The sequence below is a fragment of the Aethalodelphis obliquidens genome, unplaced genomic scaffold (genome assembly GCF_003676395.1).
Source record: "Aethalodelphis obliquidens isolate GAN/ISIS:26980383/991018 unplaced genomic scaffold, ASM367639v1 scaffold10, whole genome shotgun sequence".
Taxonomy (NCBI): Eukaryota; Metazoa; Chordata; class Mammalia; order Artiodactyla; family Delphinidae; genus Aethalodelphis; species Aethalodelphis obliquidens.
The window spans coordinates 28,608,024-28,623,517 of NW_020837954.1; the positions used below are offsets into that span (position 1 = coordinate 28,608,024).

Genomic DNA, 15,494 nt, shown 5'->3' on the forward strand with positions numbered 1-15,494 from the left:
TCCTCTTCATAACATACTATTTCATTGATATTTTGTTAACAGGAAGGTTGATCTACATCCCAACCTGTATATATCCTGAAATGGTAAGGAATATAAGATATCAAACATACTACGTTTGATAAGGTATGCTTATATTCTGGATTTTTGGCGGTTCCCATAATATTTATATGACTAGATATGACCACAATTATAAAGTCTACAGGATGTGGTGTGTTTTCACAAGATGCTCCAGGTCAATGCTTCCCATCATGCCCTTAAAAAATAATTTAAAAGAACAAACAAAATTCCCTACCCTGGTACCACTTCGGATCCTGCCTCGAGAAAGTACCGCTTTCCAACATCCCCACAGCGTTGTGGCGGCCTTTAGAAGATATCGCTCCGCCCCTCTCCCCGCCCCACCCCGCTCCCAACCGGGGGGAGGAGGGCGCCCTCCCAGCCAATCAACACTCAGCAGGGTCCTCCTCCGGCGCGTGTTTCAAAGGCCCCGTAGGAACCAATGAGCGGTTAGAGGTCGAGCCTGGGCACCGGGGGCGGAGTAAGAAACAGGGGGAGTGTCCGATTGGTTCCAAGAAGAAGCCTCGCCCCACCTCACAGAAGGATGAACCAGTGAGCTGAGCTGAGGGGCAGAGGGCGCGGGGCGGAGGTTGAAACGCTGGTGCTGCCCGAGGTAGGAGGAGGCCGGTCTGGTTGTCTGGCGGCCAGCTATGAAGCCGGTGAGTGGGGACGGGGATTGGAGGAACCGAGCCGCAGGGATGGGAGCGGCCCCGATGCGACTTACTGAGCCCGGGGACAGCCCCAGCCTGGTCGCAACACGACTCGCGCAGTAACCGTCCAGGGAAGGGGAGGTGACGCTTCCCGGAACCTGCAAGAAGGATGGCAGCGAAGGAATAGGGTCGGAGGCGGGCGAGGGGAAGACAGACATTCGCCGTGCGCCTGTCGTGGGCTGTGAGCTGTCGCATGCAGGGTCTCCTAAGCCTCACGACAGCCCTGCCAGAGAGGGCTGAGCCCCCTTTTACGAAGGAACTGAGGCATAGAGAGCTTAAGTGTCTCCGTGCATCATTCAGCCTGATACCCCAGCCCCAAAGCATATCCTGGGATGCCCTGGGCCCCCTGGGGAGCAGTCCTCTCCGCGGACGGGGAAAACTTCCTGGAAGATGATTAACACCCCTCCAGCTTGTGGGTGTGTCACCACGGCCACCATTCCACGGGGCCACCTGGCACTGCGTCCCTTTCCCTGGAGTTAAGAATCTCTGGGCTTGGGGAAGCGGAAACATCCAACTCTGTTAGGATTTGTAAAGCTGACTGGGAGAGCCTGAGTGAATGGGCCACGCAAACTGAAACTCTTGAATCATCAAAACTGCCTTAAAGAAAGAAAACACAGGCTTAAGGATCTGAAGCCCCACCTGACTCACATCACCTACCAACAGAGCTAACAACCTGTTGAAGGGGCTCCATTTGAGTTGAGTTGATAATAATAACACGGATAGATCCAAAGCAACTCAAATCCATGGCCTAAATTGGCTCTGTAAAGTGATCTGGTAGTTACAAATAAGACCATTATAGAATAGAATATAGCTTCAGAGCTAGAAAAGACATTAGGCAGTTACACTTGCTAATCCCCATATTTCCATGTGGAGGGACATCAGCTCTCCTTCACTCCTGGCCTCTTTTCTACACTTATCCCCAGAAGGGGAAGAGTGAGTGATCTGATCCCTGAGTTTGGGAGGAACTGAACACAAGTAGCTGTGTTCCTTCCCTTCTCTTTGCAGAGAGTACTATCTGGGGTGCTCTCTGCCACAGGGGAGCCACGGGTTGTCCATCACTGCCTGTGCCTGGGTGGATAAGTCCAATTCTGGAGTGAAGAATTGACAAGCCCACTTGACCTCAGCTTTAAAGCCACATCCTCCATCCTCCACCTGACAGTCAGTAATAAAACTGATATATTGATCTCCATTTGCCTCTCCAGTGTCTCATCCCTCAGTTGGTTCCAACTAGGAAGTAGAAGAAAGGTGTGTTTTTTATTGGTCCTGTAACACATCTTCCATGTAGAAATGCTTCCCACGTGATTTTCAACTCCTTAGATCAGCACACAAAGTTCATCTCAGTCTCTCTAGTCCAGTGATTCACAAAGTTAGGGACATGTTATTCCACCTGTACTCCCACCCACCCACCAACCAAATTGCTAGGCTGTTTGGGGGTTATTTATTGAGAAATGGGGTAGAGAAAACTACTTCTTTAGCTTCCTCTTCTCTGCTCTGATGTCACAGTTCCTGGATACAGTCAGCTCTCGGTGTCCGTGGATGCAGAGGACCAGCTGTCCCATGTTGGTCCGTTTTATGTAAGGGAGTTGAGCATCTGGGAATTTTGGAACCCGCGGTGGGGGGAGAGGTCCTGGAACCAACCAATCCCCCCCACCCCCCGCGGACACCAAGGGAATATACTGTACAAAGCCCTTTCTCTTTTTGCCTTAATTGCCTTAACTTCTCTATCTGCTTAAAAACCTCCTGCTCATCCATCAAAACCCAACTAATGGATCTCTCCTCTGTGAAGCTTTCTCCAGCTGCCTAAGCAGTCAGTCACTCCCTTGCCTGCTCTGAAGGGCATAGTGCCATTTTAGCACTTCTAACTTTTTTGAATCTATTTACACATTGTCTCTCCAATTATACTGAAGGCAGGCTGTTTATTTTATGGATCTTTGCATCTCCAGAGCTTGGCAAATGAAGGTGTCCAAGAAATGTTTGTGAATGAATGAATGAATAAATCTCACTTTATAGTTTTGGAAAACTGAGATCCAGTAGAAACTGACATCGCTTGTCCAAGTTTATACAGTAAGTGGCAGAGCCAGGACCGGAAGACAGGTTTCTTGGTTCCCAATCCAACACTCTTTCCACTACATGGGGCTGTAATTATTAATAGGACAGTAAACAGCAATAGCTTATTATTGATATCGCTGATCTCTCTGATATTCCAGGTTTGAGTAAATTGCAAATATGCATCAGTTTGTCTTTAAGCAAGGATCAGCTATACTAAAACTATATGTAAATATTCTTTAAAGTTATTTAACATAACTGATTTCTTTTGAAGCCTAGTTCATTGCAAACAAGTGAGTTTGACTCATCAGACGAAGAGCCTATTGAAGACGAACAGACTCCAATTCAGATATCATGGTATGTTAACCTTTCTGATCAATGACGAGCTAAAATATTTGATGTGTACATAATAATCTTTGTAGAATTTAGTCTGCATATTGAAAATGATTCTCCTCTGCTGATTATATAATTCTTATCTTTCTTATCTATGGTAGAATAAAGCTTTTTGGGGGGGGGGTAAGGGGAGTGGTGGGAGTTCCTTCCTTATACATTGAGAAAACCATAGTAGAAACAAGGAGTTAAGATTTGAATGAGCTCCCATTTAGTACCAAAACCTTCTTATTCTTTTACAACAAAAGAATAGTGTACCAAACATAGGATGAGATAACCTATGTTATCATTTATTCCAGTCCTAGAACTACTTGCCACAATAATGCATCTATCAGCAGACCCTGTTTAAGATGAAAGCCACATCACCATAGATACAATAACAAAAACAAATGTTTTTGTATAAAATCAACTTCTGAATTTTGGCAGTGACTTACGGTTACAGCAGATTCTCTACAATCGCTGCAAGTGTAATAATCTCTCTCTTTAAGCACTGACCCTGCTGTAGGAAGAGAAAAAAAGTGTTGTCCCTATAGTTCTTTTGTTCTGCCATCAAATAGCAATTAACTTTCATTTCCCCTTCTAAGCCGCCTTCAAACTCAAAAACTCATCTAATTTTCAAAGTCAGGTGGTATTTATACAATGCCCCATATTTTCCTCTAAATTCATCTTCTGTTTTGCAGACAAGGTGAGCCTCTGCCCGCTTTGTCCCCAGGCACTGCAAACTGGGAATAGGATTTCTTGAAATTATTTCATTTTAACCAAAATCCATTACAACAAAGAATAGGTAGCCAGTGGTTTTTATTCTATGAAATTGTATCTGTTTAAGGAAGTCCTATAAAGAAATCTTAAAATAGTAATTTTGAATGAATGCTGAAGATGAAATCGCCAGATGGTCATTTTCCAGCTTATTTCCTAAGGTTACTAACACAAAATATCTCAGGTAACAAACCACAGGATAACTTAAGTACACTTTATACTAGCTGTAAGCAACCTAGGCATTACTATCTTTAAGTTAGTTTAAATTAGCTTGCCACTTTTAAGACTTAAATTGCAACAAAGCAAATGATAAGTTCCTATTTTAAAACTCCTAGTCTTTCTAAGCCTTTTTGTGACCAATACATTGATATTTAACTATGAATTTTTGTTTTGTGACTGCTGTAAAACTTTAAAACACCTTCATTTAGTGGCAGGCACACACGTTTGTATAAATGTCCATCTATAACTTTAAATTGAACTAAACTTGACAAAGTTTTATTCCTTTCAGGCTACCCCTGTCACGAGTGAACTGTTCTCAATTTCTTGGTTTATGTGCTCTTCCAGGTAGGTGACACTATTGATGTATTAGAAATTATTTTTTATATAATTCTCTGTACTGAGCAGTAAGAGAATTTCACAGACTATCAGCATAGGAACTCAGTTCTGGAAACCCTCTTGGTGGGCTACAGAGAAAGGAACGTAGACCCACTCTTCAACCCTTCCACATCCACATTCACAGTTCTACATTTCTGATTTACCTATCTTATAAAATGTAACACAGGGGTACAATGTGAGGCTAAGGACTACAGCCAGCTACCTGTTACAGAAAGGACACAGAATAAAGAATCCTTGGATTAAGAGTTCCTTCAGCTGGGATCTATGAATCCCTGGAATTATATTCCTAAGAATATAAGAAATTTAAATTCCCATTCAGAATGGAATTGAAGCATATAAATGATCATGTGTAATGACTTTCTACAGTAGCTATATATGTGTTTAATATACTTGTTATTTATGACCAGAAACTGACTCTTGCACTTGCCTTGTTACTATTACAGGTTGTAAATTTAAAGGTGTTAGAAGAAATATCCAAAAAGATACAGGTAGGTGTAATATGACAGAACCATCTTAATAGGTTCTTAAAAAATAATACTAAAAATCTTTGTCAAAAAGAACAAACTGTAGTCTCTCCTGAATTTTCCAAAAAAATGTTTGGTATTTCATAAAGTTTCAAGCTATAGACTTATTCTAATATGTGAATAGGTATTTGTGAAGGGCAAAGAAGACTCATCATTTACTAAACATAGTGTTGCTTTTCACTGATTTTTGTAGTTCTATACATAAAAACTGCATTTGAGTTATAATGTATAAGTTGGAGGGGGAAAAGTATGTAAATAGAAAGCTGATATTGCACTGCCCAGATCTTTGAACATACTGTTCTTTGCAGACTTGACTGTGATACTGGAAATTAAGCCTGAGCTGGGAACCCAGAGGTAGTATTGAAATTGTCCATCCCACATAGAAAATTTACAGAACCAGTGTCTAGGTGGAAAAGATGGAATAGGGTCTTATCTCTACATGCCCAAGGATGCTCTTAGCCTCAAGTCTAATAATCCTACAAATATCCCGATAATCTGTCCCAATTTGGAATTTGTATATTGTACGATACTAACAAATTTAGACTTCCAAAATATTTTATTCTGGTTGGCCTGGAATATCTCAAGCCTGATAGTCCTACCAATGTCCTTATAATAAACCAATACAAAAATGTATATATTGTTTGATTCTGACCACTATAGATTTTATAAATCTTAAAATTCTGTCCTAGTTATCCTAGAATATCAATTTGCTAATATACTTTCTTTAATTTACCTACCAGAAAAGACTAATAGATTAGTTGACCCTTGCAGTATTTGTAAAGATTTTCTGCTCTAGAGATACTCACCATGGTAGGAAATTTCCATTTGGAGAACATTCAGTTATAAGCAAAATATCATTGAAATCATTGGTTCAAGAACCAGTCTTGCACATTTTGGAAAGCCCTATTCATTTAGTCTCTTCTGTAAAAGGAGTTTCCAATTTTTTACCAAACCTTTTTTTCTTCCAATGAAATCTTAAATGGAATCCAATATACAAAACAGATGACAGTGTCTGAAGGGGGAGACCTAGACTCTCCTGGCAGCACTTCCTGTGTCCATCCTCAGAGTCCTTTCTGGGAAAGTTGAAATCTACTGTATAATAGAAATTATTCAATGCGTGCAAGAGGCAAATAGGAAATTTACCTACTCTCTTAAAAATGGTTATGGATGTCAACTACAAGTTAAACCCTTTTACAAGTACAAAAGCTTAATAGTGTTATCTAGAGGAGCACTGTCCAACAGAAACATATTGGGAGCCACAAATAGAGGCAATATATGTACTTTTGACATTTTCTAGGGGCCACATTAAAAAAGTAAAAACGGGTAAAATTAATTTTAGTAATATACTTGATTTAACCTCATATAGGCTAAATAGTATCGTTTCAATGGGTTTTAAGTATAAAACAAATTATTGAGATAGTTTTTTGGTACTTGGTCTTTGAAATCAGATACGTATTTTACATTTACAATACATCTCAATTTGGACTAGCCATATTTCAAGTACAGGTTTAGAGTTTCATGATAAAAAGTACTTTGTACTTAAATAGCTAAATGTCCTAGGATTTAGTGGGTGGGGAGAGAAAAAGGGGAACCAGATGAGTCAGAATTATTCATTATGAACCAAATGCTCTGTAGTGAATATTGCCCTAAGGAAGCTCCAGTGAACAGAATGGCCTGCAGTACTCTCGCTTGGTTCATATCATTATACTGAAATTCGCTAAGTCACATAATTTTCATACAGCTAATGCTTTATTTCCTAGAAACGTAGTCCCTAAAATTAAATACATGATGGTGTGGTACAGTGCAAATATAGGTGAGAATACAAGAGCTCTGGCACCATGGCTATGCAGGAGATTTTATATACAGTGCTTAGGCTAAAACAAAATAACAGAGACTTGTACACAGCAAACACCATTGATTTGGTGAGAAGAAAATGGGAAAAAGTGTGCTATCATTCCTTCTTATTTTGAAATAGTAGGTGTTTTTACAATTTATTTTAAAGCAGTATTTATTGTAAAAAAAATTTTTTTTCAAAACAGCAATATAATGGATGTCTTACAATCCAGTAAAAAAACATTTTGACTTATAAAGTCAGGTTTCATTTTAATAACCTTTTGGTTCAGATGTTTCTAATTACTATTTTGTGCTTAGTGACTTGGTTTTTACCCTAGTTTGAAGACAGATCAGTATTGTTTTAGATTATCAATGAGCACTTCAGAGGTTATCACTTGTCATTTACTTAGTTTGTTTGGCTTAAGGAACTTAACTCCATATTTTCCCTCCCGACTGTATTTAAATTTGTAATGTTTTGTCCATGTGTGTCCTTGTGTATCTTGGTCTATTGGCAGAAGAACTAAAGAGCTATGGTATACAAGACATATTTGTTTTCTGCACCAGAGGGGAACTGTCAAAATATAGAGTTCCAAACCTTGTGGGCCTCTACCATCAGTATGGAATTATCACTCATCATCATCCGATTCCAGATGGAGGGACTCCTGACATAGCCAGCTGCTGTGACATAATGGAGGAGCTTGAAATCTGCCTTAAAAATAACCGAAAAACCTTAATACAGTATGTTTTCCTTTTCTCCATATATTACATGAAAAATGTCCCAGTCAAAATGATTTCTCAAATTATTGCATCCTTATGCAGTTATTACCTACCTTATAGTTTGTTGCAAGGATCAAAAGGAGATAATACATGAAAAGTACTAGCACCATGCCTGGCACAGAGCAAGCACTCAGATATTTGCCATTATTACTTTTGAAGAGTAAGGACAATAGATGAGTAGATTAGGAAATGTTTAGGATAGGGTAACCGGCTTTTTTTTTTTTTTTTTTTTCGCTTTCTTTCCTTTTGTCTTAGACCTTTACTCATGATTTTGGGACCCTCTCCTTCCCAAAAAGGTGAGGGCATCATTCCTGTTATGTAACACCATACCTACTGGTCGGCCTTTCAGTTGTTTAGTTTCTTCCAACAGCAAGAAACTCCATTTTTAAAAAATTAGCAAAGGAATTATCCCTAAGCAATGAGCAATCCTAAAAACAGGACTTGAAAATTGTATTTGATGATATGAATTTGCTACCTGAATGAAAGAGGGACTCTCATCGTTTGTCAGTGGCTGTAAATAAGCTGCTGGTATGAAAGTTTAAAACAAAAGAAAATGGATTAAGGGGGAAAAAATGAGAAGAAAGGAAAAAAGTAGCTTGGAGAAAGGAAGAAGAAAGTGACAATCAGCAGTAGACAGTAGCATTGGAAAGACGCTAAGTGGTACCGTGGAAAGGAACGTTAGTTATACCAGAAGTGAGACCCACAGAGCAGAGGGGAGCCAGCCACAAGGAGGAAACTATAGACTTATTCTAATATGTGAGGAGGTATTTGTGAAGAGCAAAGAGAACTCATCATTTACTAAACATAGGTCTTTGTGCTTATTGGGTTTTTTTTTTGTTTTTTCGGTTTGGGGGATGTTTCTTTGTTTGTTTTTTTACATCCTAATCTTCTTAATCCTTTCTGGAGCAAGATAGAGCATTAAGTAGTGTAATACCTCAAAAGCTCTAAGGTCATTGCTTTGAGCTAGAAAGTATACAGACTACCAAATAACTCAGTAGTCTCAGGCACCTTGGAGAAGGGCAAGCCCAGCCAGCTTCTCTCTCCTTAGATCAAGAGCTCCAGGGCTTCATGCCAGTAGCTCATGTTCTGAAAGCAAACCAACCAGTACAAGGGGACACATATCTGTTTGTGACCAAAGTAAACTCTGATATAGAGAACTATCACCTGCAAAGTAGGGGAAAAAGAACTAGAAGCCATCCTACATCCTACAGTTCCCAAATGTTATAGAAACACATCATCTCTCATCTAGTACTAATTGTAGAAGCAAAATTTTAGAATAAATAGTTGCCTGTGCTACATTTTCTGATAACTCTAAGTAAAATAGCATTAGGTGGTTAGATGGAGCCAGTGAAAAATACTTTACAGGTTTTGAACCCATTTTCAAACCAATTCTGAGATTTTGTTTCAAACGCATCTTTGAAAGCAGCCTCTACTGAAAGATTACCACAGATCAAACTAGCTCAGTTTAGAAAAGCTTAACAAAATCTACTCTAGCAAGTTCTAGCAAACCAAATGCTCTGGTGTTTGAATACAAACAGAATGGAAAGGTGGATGGGCAATCCTGCATATGTCAAATGCTTCAGGCGCCCATAAAATAAAGCATCTGATGACTGGAAATTTTCATTGTCCTAGAGCTTTCAAAGGTGTCCCTACAGCGACTAATGTTTGTTTGGACAAAGATGATTTTCTATCCTTTCTACTATCTTTGGGTGCCCACACTGCTAAACAGCTCTAGAGTTTATCCCTCAGAAACAGGGTCTGGTACATTTTTTTCCCTGTTCTGTTGTCTGTCCTCCCTGGACATTTTTGTTCCTTTATAAAGTCAGTGAACACTGCTCGCCTATTTTGTTACATCATTTCCTGCGGCTGTTGTAACAAAGGACCACAGACCGGGTCGCTTAAAAAACAGAAGTTTATTGCCACCCAGTTCTAGTGGCTAGAAGTCCAAAATCAAGGTGTCAGCAGGGCTATCTTCAGTCAGAAAACGTGGATAGAGTCCTTCCTCACTTTTTCCTAGCTTCTGGTGGTGGCCGGCAATCCGTGGCATTCTTTGGCTCATGGCTGCATCACCCCCCTCTGCCTCTGTCATCACATGATTCTCCCTGTGTGTCTGTGTTTTCATATGGTGTTTCCTATTAAAAGGACACCAGTCATATTGGATTAGGACCCACCCTAATGACCTCATCTTAACTTGATTATATCTGCAAAGACCCTATTTTCAAATAAGGTCACATGCACAGTACCAGAAATTAGGTACAACGGGGGGGGGGCACAGTTCAACCCATAGCACCTACTGTGTATGAAACATTGTGAATATAAAACACACACTCTAGACACAGTCGCCACTCTCAAGGAACCCACAGCCAACACCACTATCATGTAAGTGTAATAATACTCAAAACAGGTGTATACGAGGCAGTACACAGGATGGCAGTGGTTTCTATGGGGGCACAGAGGCATTTCAGAAGTTGAAATTTGAGCTAGGTTTTGAAGGATGAGTAGGAATCAATCAAACGGGAGTAAAGATAAAGCTAGCAAGATATAAAGTAATCTTTTTCTTTTCTTTTTTTTTTTTTGGCTGTGTTGGGTCTTCATTGCTGCGCGTGGGCTTTCTCTAGTTTTGGTGAGCGGGGGCTACTCTTCGTTGCGGTGCGGGGCTTCTCATTGCGGTGGCTTCTATTGTTGCAGAGCACGGGCTCTAAGCGCGCGGGCTTCAGTAGTTGTGGCTCGTGGGCTCTAGAGCGCAGGCTCAGTAGTTGTGCTGCACGGGCTTAGTTGCTCCGCGCCATGTGGGATCTTCCCGGGCCAGGGCTCGAACCTGCGTCCCCTGCATTGGCAGGCGGATTCTCAACCACTGCGCCACCAGGGAAGTCCCAAAAGTGGTACATCTTAATCTCGCAGAAAGCCACTAAAATGTTCTACCTCTCTCTACCTTTATACAGTAGAGCCTCATCTCTGAAACAGGCCTACAGCTGGGACACTTTGTAGAAAGCAAGTTCATCAGTTATACAGGGGTCAGTACCTGTTTGGTCCTCTGTTTCACATCCTATCACAAGACATGTATCTACAGCTCCATCTACAAATACACCACAGTAACTGATGCTCATGATGAGTTGTCAGCACTAAATTAGGATCAGTACACCCTCTGAGAAAGTTAGGAAGTATGGAATGCACTTTTTTAGGATCTTTGAAACTGATGAATGGTTTTATTGCTTAAGAATCAGTCCTTGTTTTTCCAGAAAATCCAGTTATACAGAACTGCTCATTTCTTCACAATGCTACGTAATAGCAGCTAACGTTCATTTACCTCTTACTCTGTGCCAAGCTCTGTTGTGAGCTTTACAAATGTTCTCTTTCAGCCCTCACTGTGACATAGGTACTGTTGCCGGCCCCATCTTATAGGTGAAAAGGCTGAGGCCCAGAGAGGTTAAATAACTTAGGTTCACACATCTAATAAGTGACAGATTCAGGATTCAACCCCAGGCGGTGAGGCTCCAGAGCCCAGGCTTTAAACCTCTAGGATACACTGCCTCTTTACTGTTTCTAGATGAATGAAGAATTATCATACGGACCTGTCCCATAACCACTAAGGTTTTGTTTAGAGAAAAATTAAGTGGCAGTTGGTAAAAGTAGTCTGATTTCTATCAGTTTAGTAACACGTTCCACTCCTCAGATGTTTAAAGAGGTCAATAAAAAGGCCCTGCCTTCTTTGTCCCTTATAGGTGTACGGAATACCTCCCAACAAACAAATAAGCACACTTTGCTCTTGATTGATTTATTCAAAAATATTTATTAATCTCTGGGTACAAGGCACTGTGCTAGGCATTAGAGTAGAAATAGAAGGCAGAAAGAGCAAGTCTCCGGTTGTAATTGTTGGGATGGAATGAAAATGTACAAACTTCAAAACTGTACTTCCCTTTCAGCTGTTATGGAGGACTTGGGAGATCCTGTCTTGGTAAGAAATATATTTCTATTATTCAGTTGTTGTTGTTTTTTACCTCGAAGTACGAAAACTCGTGTTTCTGGGCCATATGCTCACTTTGTATGAAAATGAGACGAAACACAATATATATCTGCTAAGACCCAAAGGATTATTTAAAGCCCTAAATTTGGTGTTCCCTAGAAAGCCTGGGTGGGAGTCAGAGGTATTTTCAGCATCGTTTTGGAGGATTCTACAAAACATAATTTACAGGTCTTAGCACCTGCATTCTTGTGTTTTGTTTTGTTTTGTTTTCTAATGTTCTCCCTTTGCAGGTGTTAAGATATTGACAGTAACTTCTAAATAATATCCATGGGTAATATAAGCATAAAAACAAGGTTATATATGTTAACTTTAAACTTTTAAAAAATGTATTGGGGGGGAAACAGCTAATGAAATACCACAGTGGGAGTAACAGTTATTCCTTTTAGTGTTGGACAATATCAAAATTACAAAGTTTTGTGTTTCAAAGACATTATCAAAATGAAAAGACAACCCACAGAATGGGGAAAAAAATATTTGCAAAACCATATATCTGATAAAGGACTTACCCAGACTATATAAAGAACTCTTACAACTCAATAGTAAAAAGACAATTAAAAAATTTAAAAATGGGCAAAGGATATGAATAAACATTTCTCCAAACAAAATATAAAAATGACCAATAAGCGCATGGAAAAATGCTCAACATCTTAGTCCTCAGAGAAATGCAAATCAAAACCACAGTGAGATACCACCTAACACCCTAATATTAGGATGGCTGTTATCCAAAAAATGGAGAACAAGCTTTGGAGAGGCTGTAGAGAAACTGGAACCTAAATACACTGCTGGTGGGAGTGAAAAAGGTGCAGCTGCTTTGGAAAACAGCCAGGCAGTACTTCCTCAAACAGTTACACACAGAGTGACCATACGACCCAGCAATTTCACTCCTAGGCATATACCCCAAAGAAATGAAAACAGGTCCAGACAAAACCTGTGCACTAACACTCATAGCCACATTATTCATAATAGCCAAAAAATGGAAACAACCTAAATGTCCATCAGCTGACAAATGGATAAACAAAATGTATAGCCATACAATGGAATATTATTCACCCATAAAAAGGAATGAAGTACTGATATGTGCCACAATATGTACGAATCTTGAACACATTATGCTAAGTGAAAGAAGCTAGTCGCGAAAGACCACGTATGATTCCATATACATGAAATGTCTAGAACAGGCAAATCCATAAAGACAAAGTAAATTAGTGGTTGCTTAGGGGAGGGGTGATGGGTGATAGAGGGATGATAACAAAAGTATACAGGGTTTCTTTCTGAGGTGATGAAAATGTTCTAAAACTGACTGTGGTGGCGGCTGCATTTAACTGCGAATACACTAAAATCCACTAAATTGTGCACTTTAAATGAATGAATTGTATGGGATGTGAATTATAATAACTCAATAAAGCTGTTTAAAAAGAATGAAGCCAGTGTTAAATTTTAATCCAACCACAGTCATTTAAAATCATAATTTGTCAAAAACACATACTAGAAGTCCTCAGTCTTTTAATTCATTTCCCAAACTCAGTCTTCTGCACGAACAGAAGTCTGAAGTATAAGCATATCATTACTTTATAATATACTATAAGAATATATATTACACGTAGCACACAATTTTTGTCTCGTGTTCTATTTAGTAGCCGCTTGTCTCCTCCTATACCTGTCTGACACAATATCACCGCAGCAAGCCATCGACAGCCTGAGGGACCTGAGAGGCTCTGGAGCAATACAGACCATAAAGGTAAGGAGGGTGACCATTCTCGTGAGGCTGTGGTCAGGGGCAGACCGTCACAGTGTAACACCTCACCAAAAGGGTAATGAAAATCCAAAGCACTTTATTATTCATGTATCACCTGTTTATATTTTGACTTTTTAAAAATTTACATTTAAGTATAACCTGGATGTCTGAAAAAGTTCAGTTTTTCAAACAAAATAATGAAAAATTTGAACTTTCCAGTTTACTCTTTCAAGATCCACTACTGTTCAGTTTTTGCCCATTCTGTTCTGGGAATGGATCCTCTCACCTGGAAAAATGAGGCAGTTACTATAAACTTGGTAGTTTCCTGGGTATATTTTTGACCAAAAAGATCTCATGAAGATCCTATTACTGTATCACCAAAACAATTAACAAAGATAGACGAATGACTATAATAGGAAAACAAAGTAAAACCATGCTAATTACCCTTTGCTGTGGATAACCTAAGTGACATCTTTCACATTAACTTTCTATTTAACACCAAAACACTGCAGTAGCAAAGCCCCAAGGATATTATTGATTTGTAGATCTGTAAAGCTAACTTGCCTTCCTTTCCCAATTACCCAGTCTCAACTTTAGGACGAAGTCTGAGGAGCAGGTTCTGAAAACAGAGAAGCAGCTCCCTTTATTATCTTTATTATCAACATGTTCCCAAGTGTCTCTTTGACACGAAACAGAATACATGGTCAAACATATGTATATGCGTGTTTTACATCTTTAATCGTAGAGAGAATTAAGCCCATATTAATTATCACCTCAGCATTCTGGGGCAAACGTGCTTTTTCCATCTCTGTGCTGAGGTAAGTTAGCAGTATGCAATTTCAATTTCTGAACAGTAATACAAAATGAGATTCTTGGCAGAGCGAGAATATCCTCTGGGCAGCTATTAAAACTCCAAATGAATTATTTAAAGATTTTATTTTGCTTATCTGTTAAGATCAGTGATTTTATTTTAATTTAATATTTTAATATTATCTACTATGAAAATTGTTCCAAATGGATTTTATCATCACCAAAAGCAGAAAACTAAGGCTCTGTAAATTAAGAAATAGATTTTCTTGGATACGCTGCCGTTAACTGCTGCAGAAAGTGCCCTCTCCCCTGTACTTACTCCCCAGGGGAAAATGCGTTAGCGAAAAGAATATCTTCGTGTGTTTTTAATCTTACTTCCTCCTGCCAGTAAAGGGAGAAAGGATTTTAAAGATTTATAAAACACTGCCGTTATTTCATGCTACCTCCTAATTTTTAGAGATTTTTAAAACAAGTTTTTCACACTATATGTAGCTTTATTGAAAGATACAACTTCCTCAAGATAGAAATACCTCCTTACACAAAAGGATGTAGAACTGTTTTTATCAAGTATTTTTTTGATTCCCGATTCCGACTAGTATGACTACTCTGGTAATCAGCTTTCTACAATGTATTTCAATATATCTTTACTTTTTTCAGCAATATAATTATCTTCATGAGTTCCGGGACAAACTAGCTGCACACCTATCATCGAGAGATTCACTATCAAGATCTGTATCTAGATAAAAGAATTTCAAATAGCATATATATATGACCATAGCAGAAATTTGAGTTCTCTAACATTCGCATTGAAATGAAACTACTATTGTTATCAAATGGAATGTAATGAATGTAGATGTATATGTGCAGATATTCTTAAAGCTTTTATTGACAAATTTCATTGTGTCTCTTTCATCTCTTATAGGAGATAGAAAAACTGGTATACAATATTCCTTTTAAAAATCACTAGCTGCTCTGATATATTTTACCTGGAAGCAATGCTGAAAAAAGCATATGGAAAAATATATTTTTATTTTTTACCACACTCTTACCTCATATTATCAGTAACTACTGGGTAGCATATGACATAGTAATACATATGAAAATTGGTATGAGTAGCCATGCTAAAATTATTTAAATAACTCTTACCCTCTATTCCTCTGAAATTTCTCCCACTGTTTTCTCTACTTCATAGACATACAGAATTGTGAGGGATCCTTTGA

At 39.0% G+C, this 15,494-nt stretch overlaps 1 protein-coding gene across 2 annotated transcripts; it reads left to right on the top strand.

Moving 5' to 3' along the window:
* Positions 1 to 589: 589 nt before the first annotated feature.
* Positions 590 to 15,172, top strand: CDKN3 (cyclin dependent kinase inhibitor 3). 2 transcript variants are annotated; one of them, XM_027111280.1, is made up of 8 exons: positions 590 to 713; positions 3,085 to 3,167; positions 4,465 to 4,520; positions 5,015 to 5,059; positions 7,579 to 7,666; positions 11,629 to 11,660; positions 13,364 to 13,467; positions 14,932 to 15,172. In XM_027111280.1, exons 1-8 carry the CDS (start codon positions 705 to 707, stop codon positions 15,016 to 15,018), a joined length of 504 nt encoding a protein of 167 aa, XP_026967081.1. In that variant the 5' UTR covers positions 590 to 704; the 3' UTR covers positions 15,019 to 15,172. The 2 variants fall into 2 exon arrangements, with proteins under 2 accessions (XP_026967081.1, XP_026967080.1); XM_027111279.1 differs by having other exon boundaries at positions 594 to 713; positions 7,444 to 7,666.
* Positions 15,173 to 15,494: the final 322 nt, after the last annotated feature.

Coding starts and splice junctions, on each gene's coding strand:
- CDKN3 (XM_027111279.1), top strand. Junction 7,667..11,628: donor AACCGAAAAACCTTAATACA/GTATGTTTTCCT, acceptor CTTCCCTTTCAG/CTGTTATGGAGGACTTGGGA. Junction 11,661..13,363: donor ACTTGGGAGATCCTGTCTTG/GTAAGAAATATA, acceptor TGTTCTATTTAG/TAGCCGCTTGTCTCCTCCTA.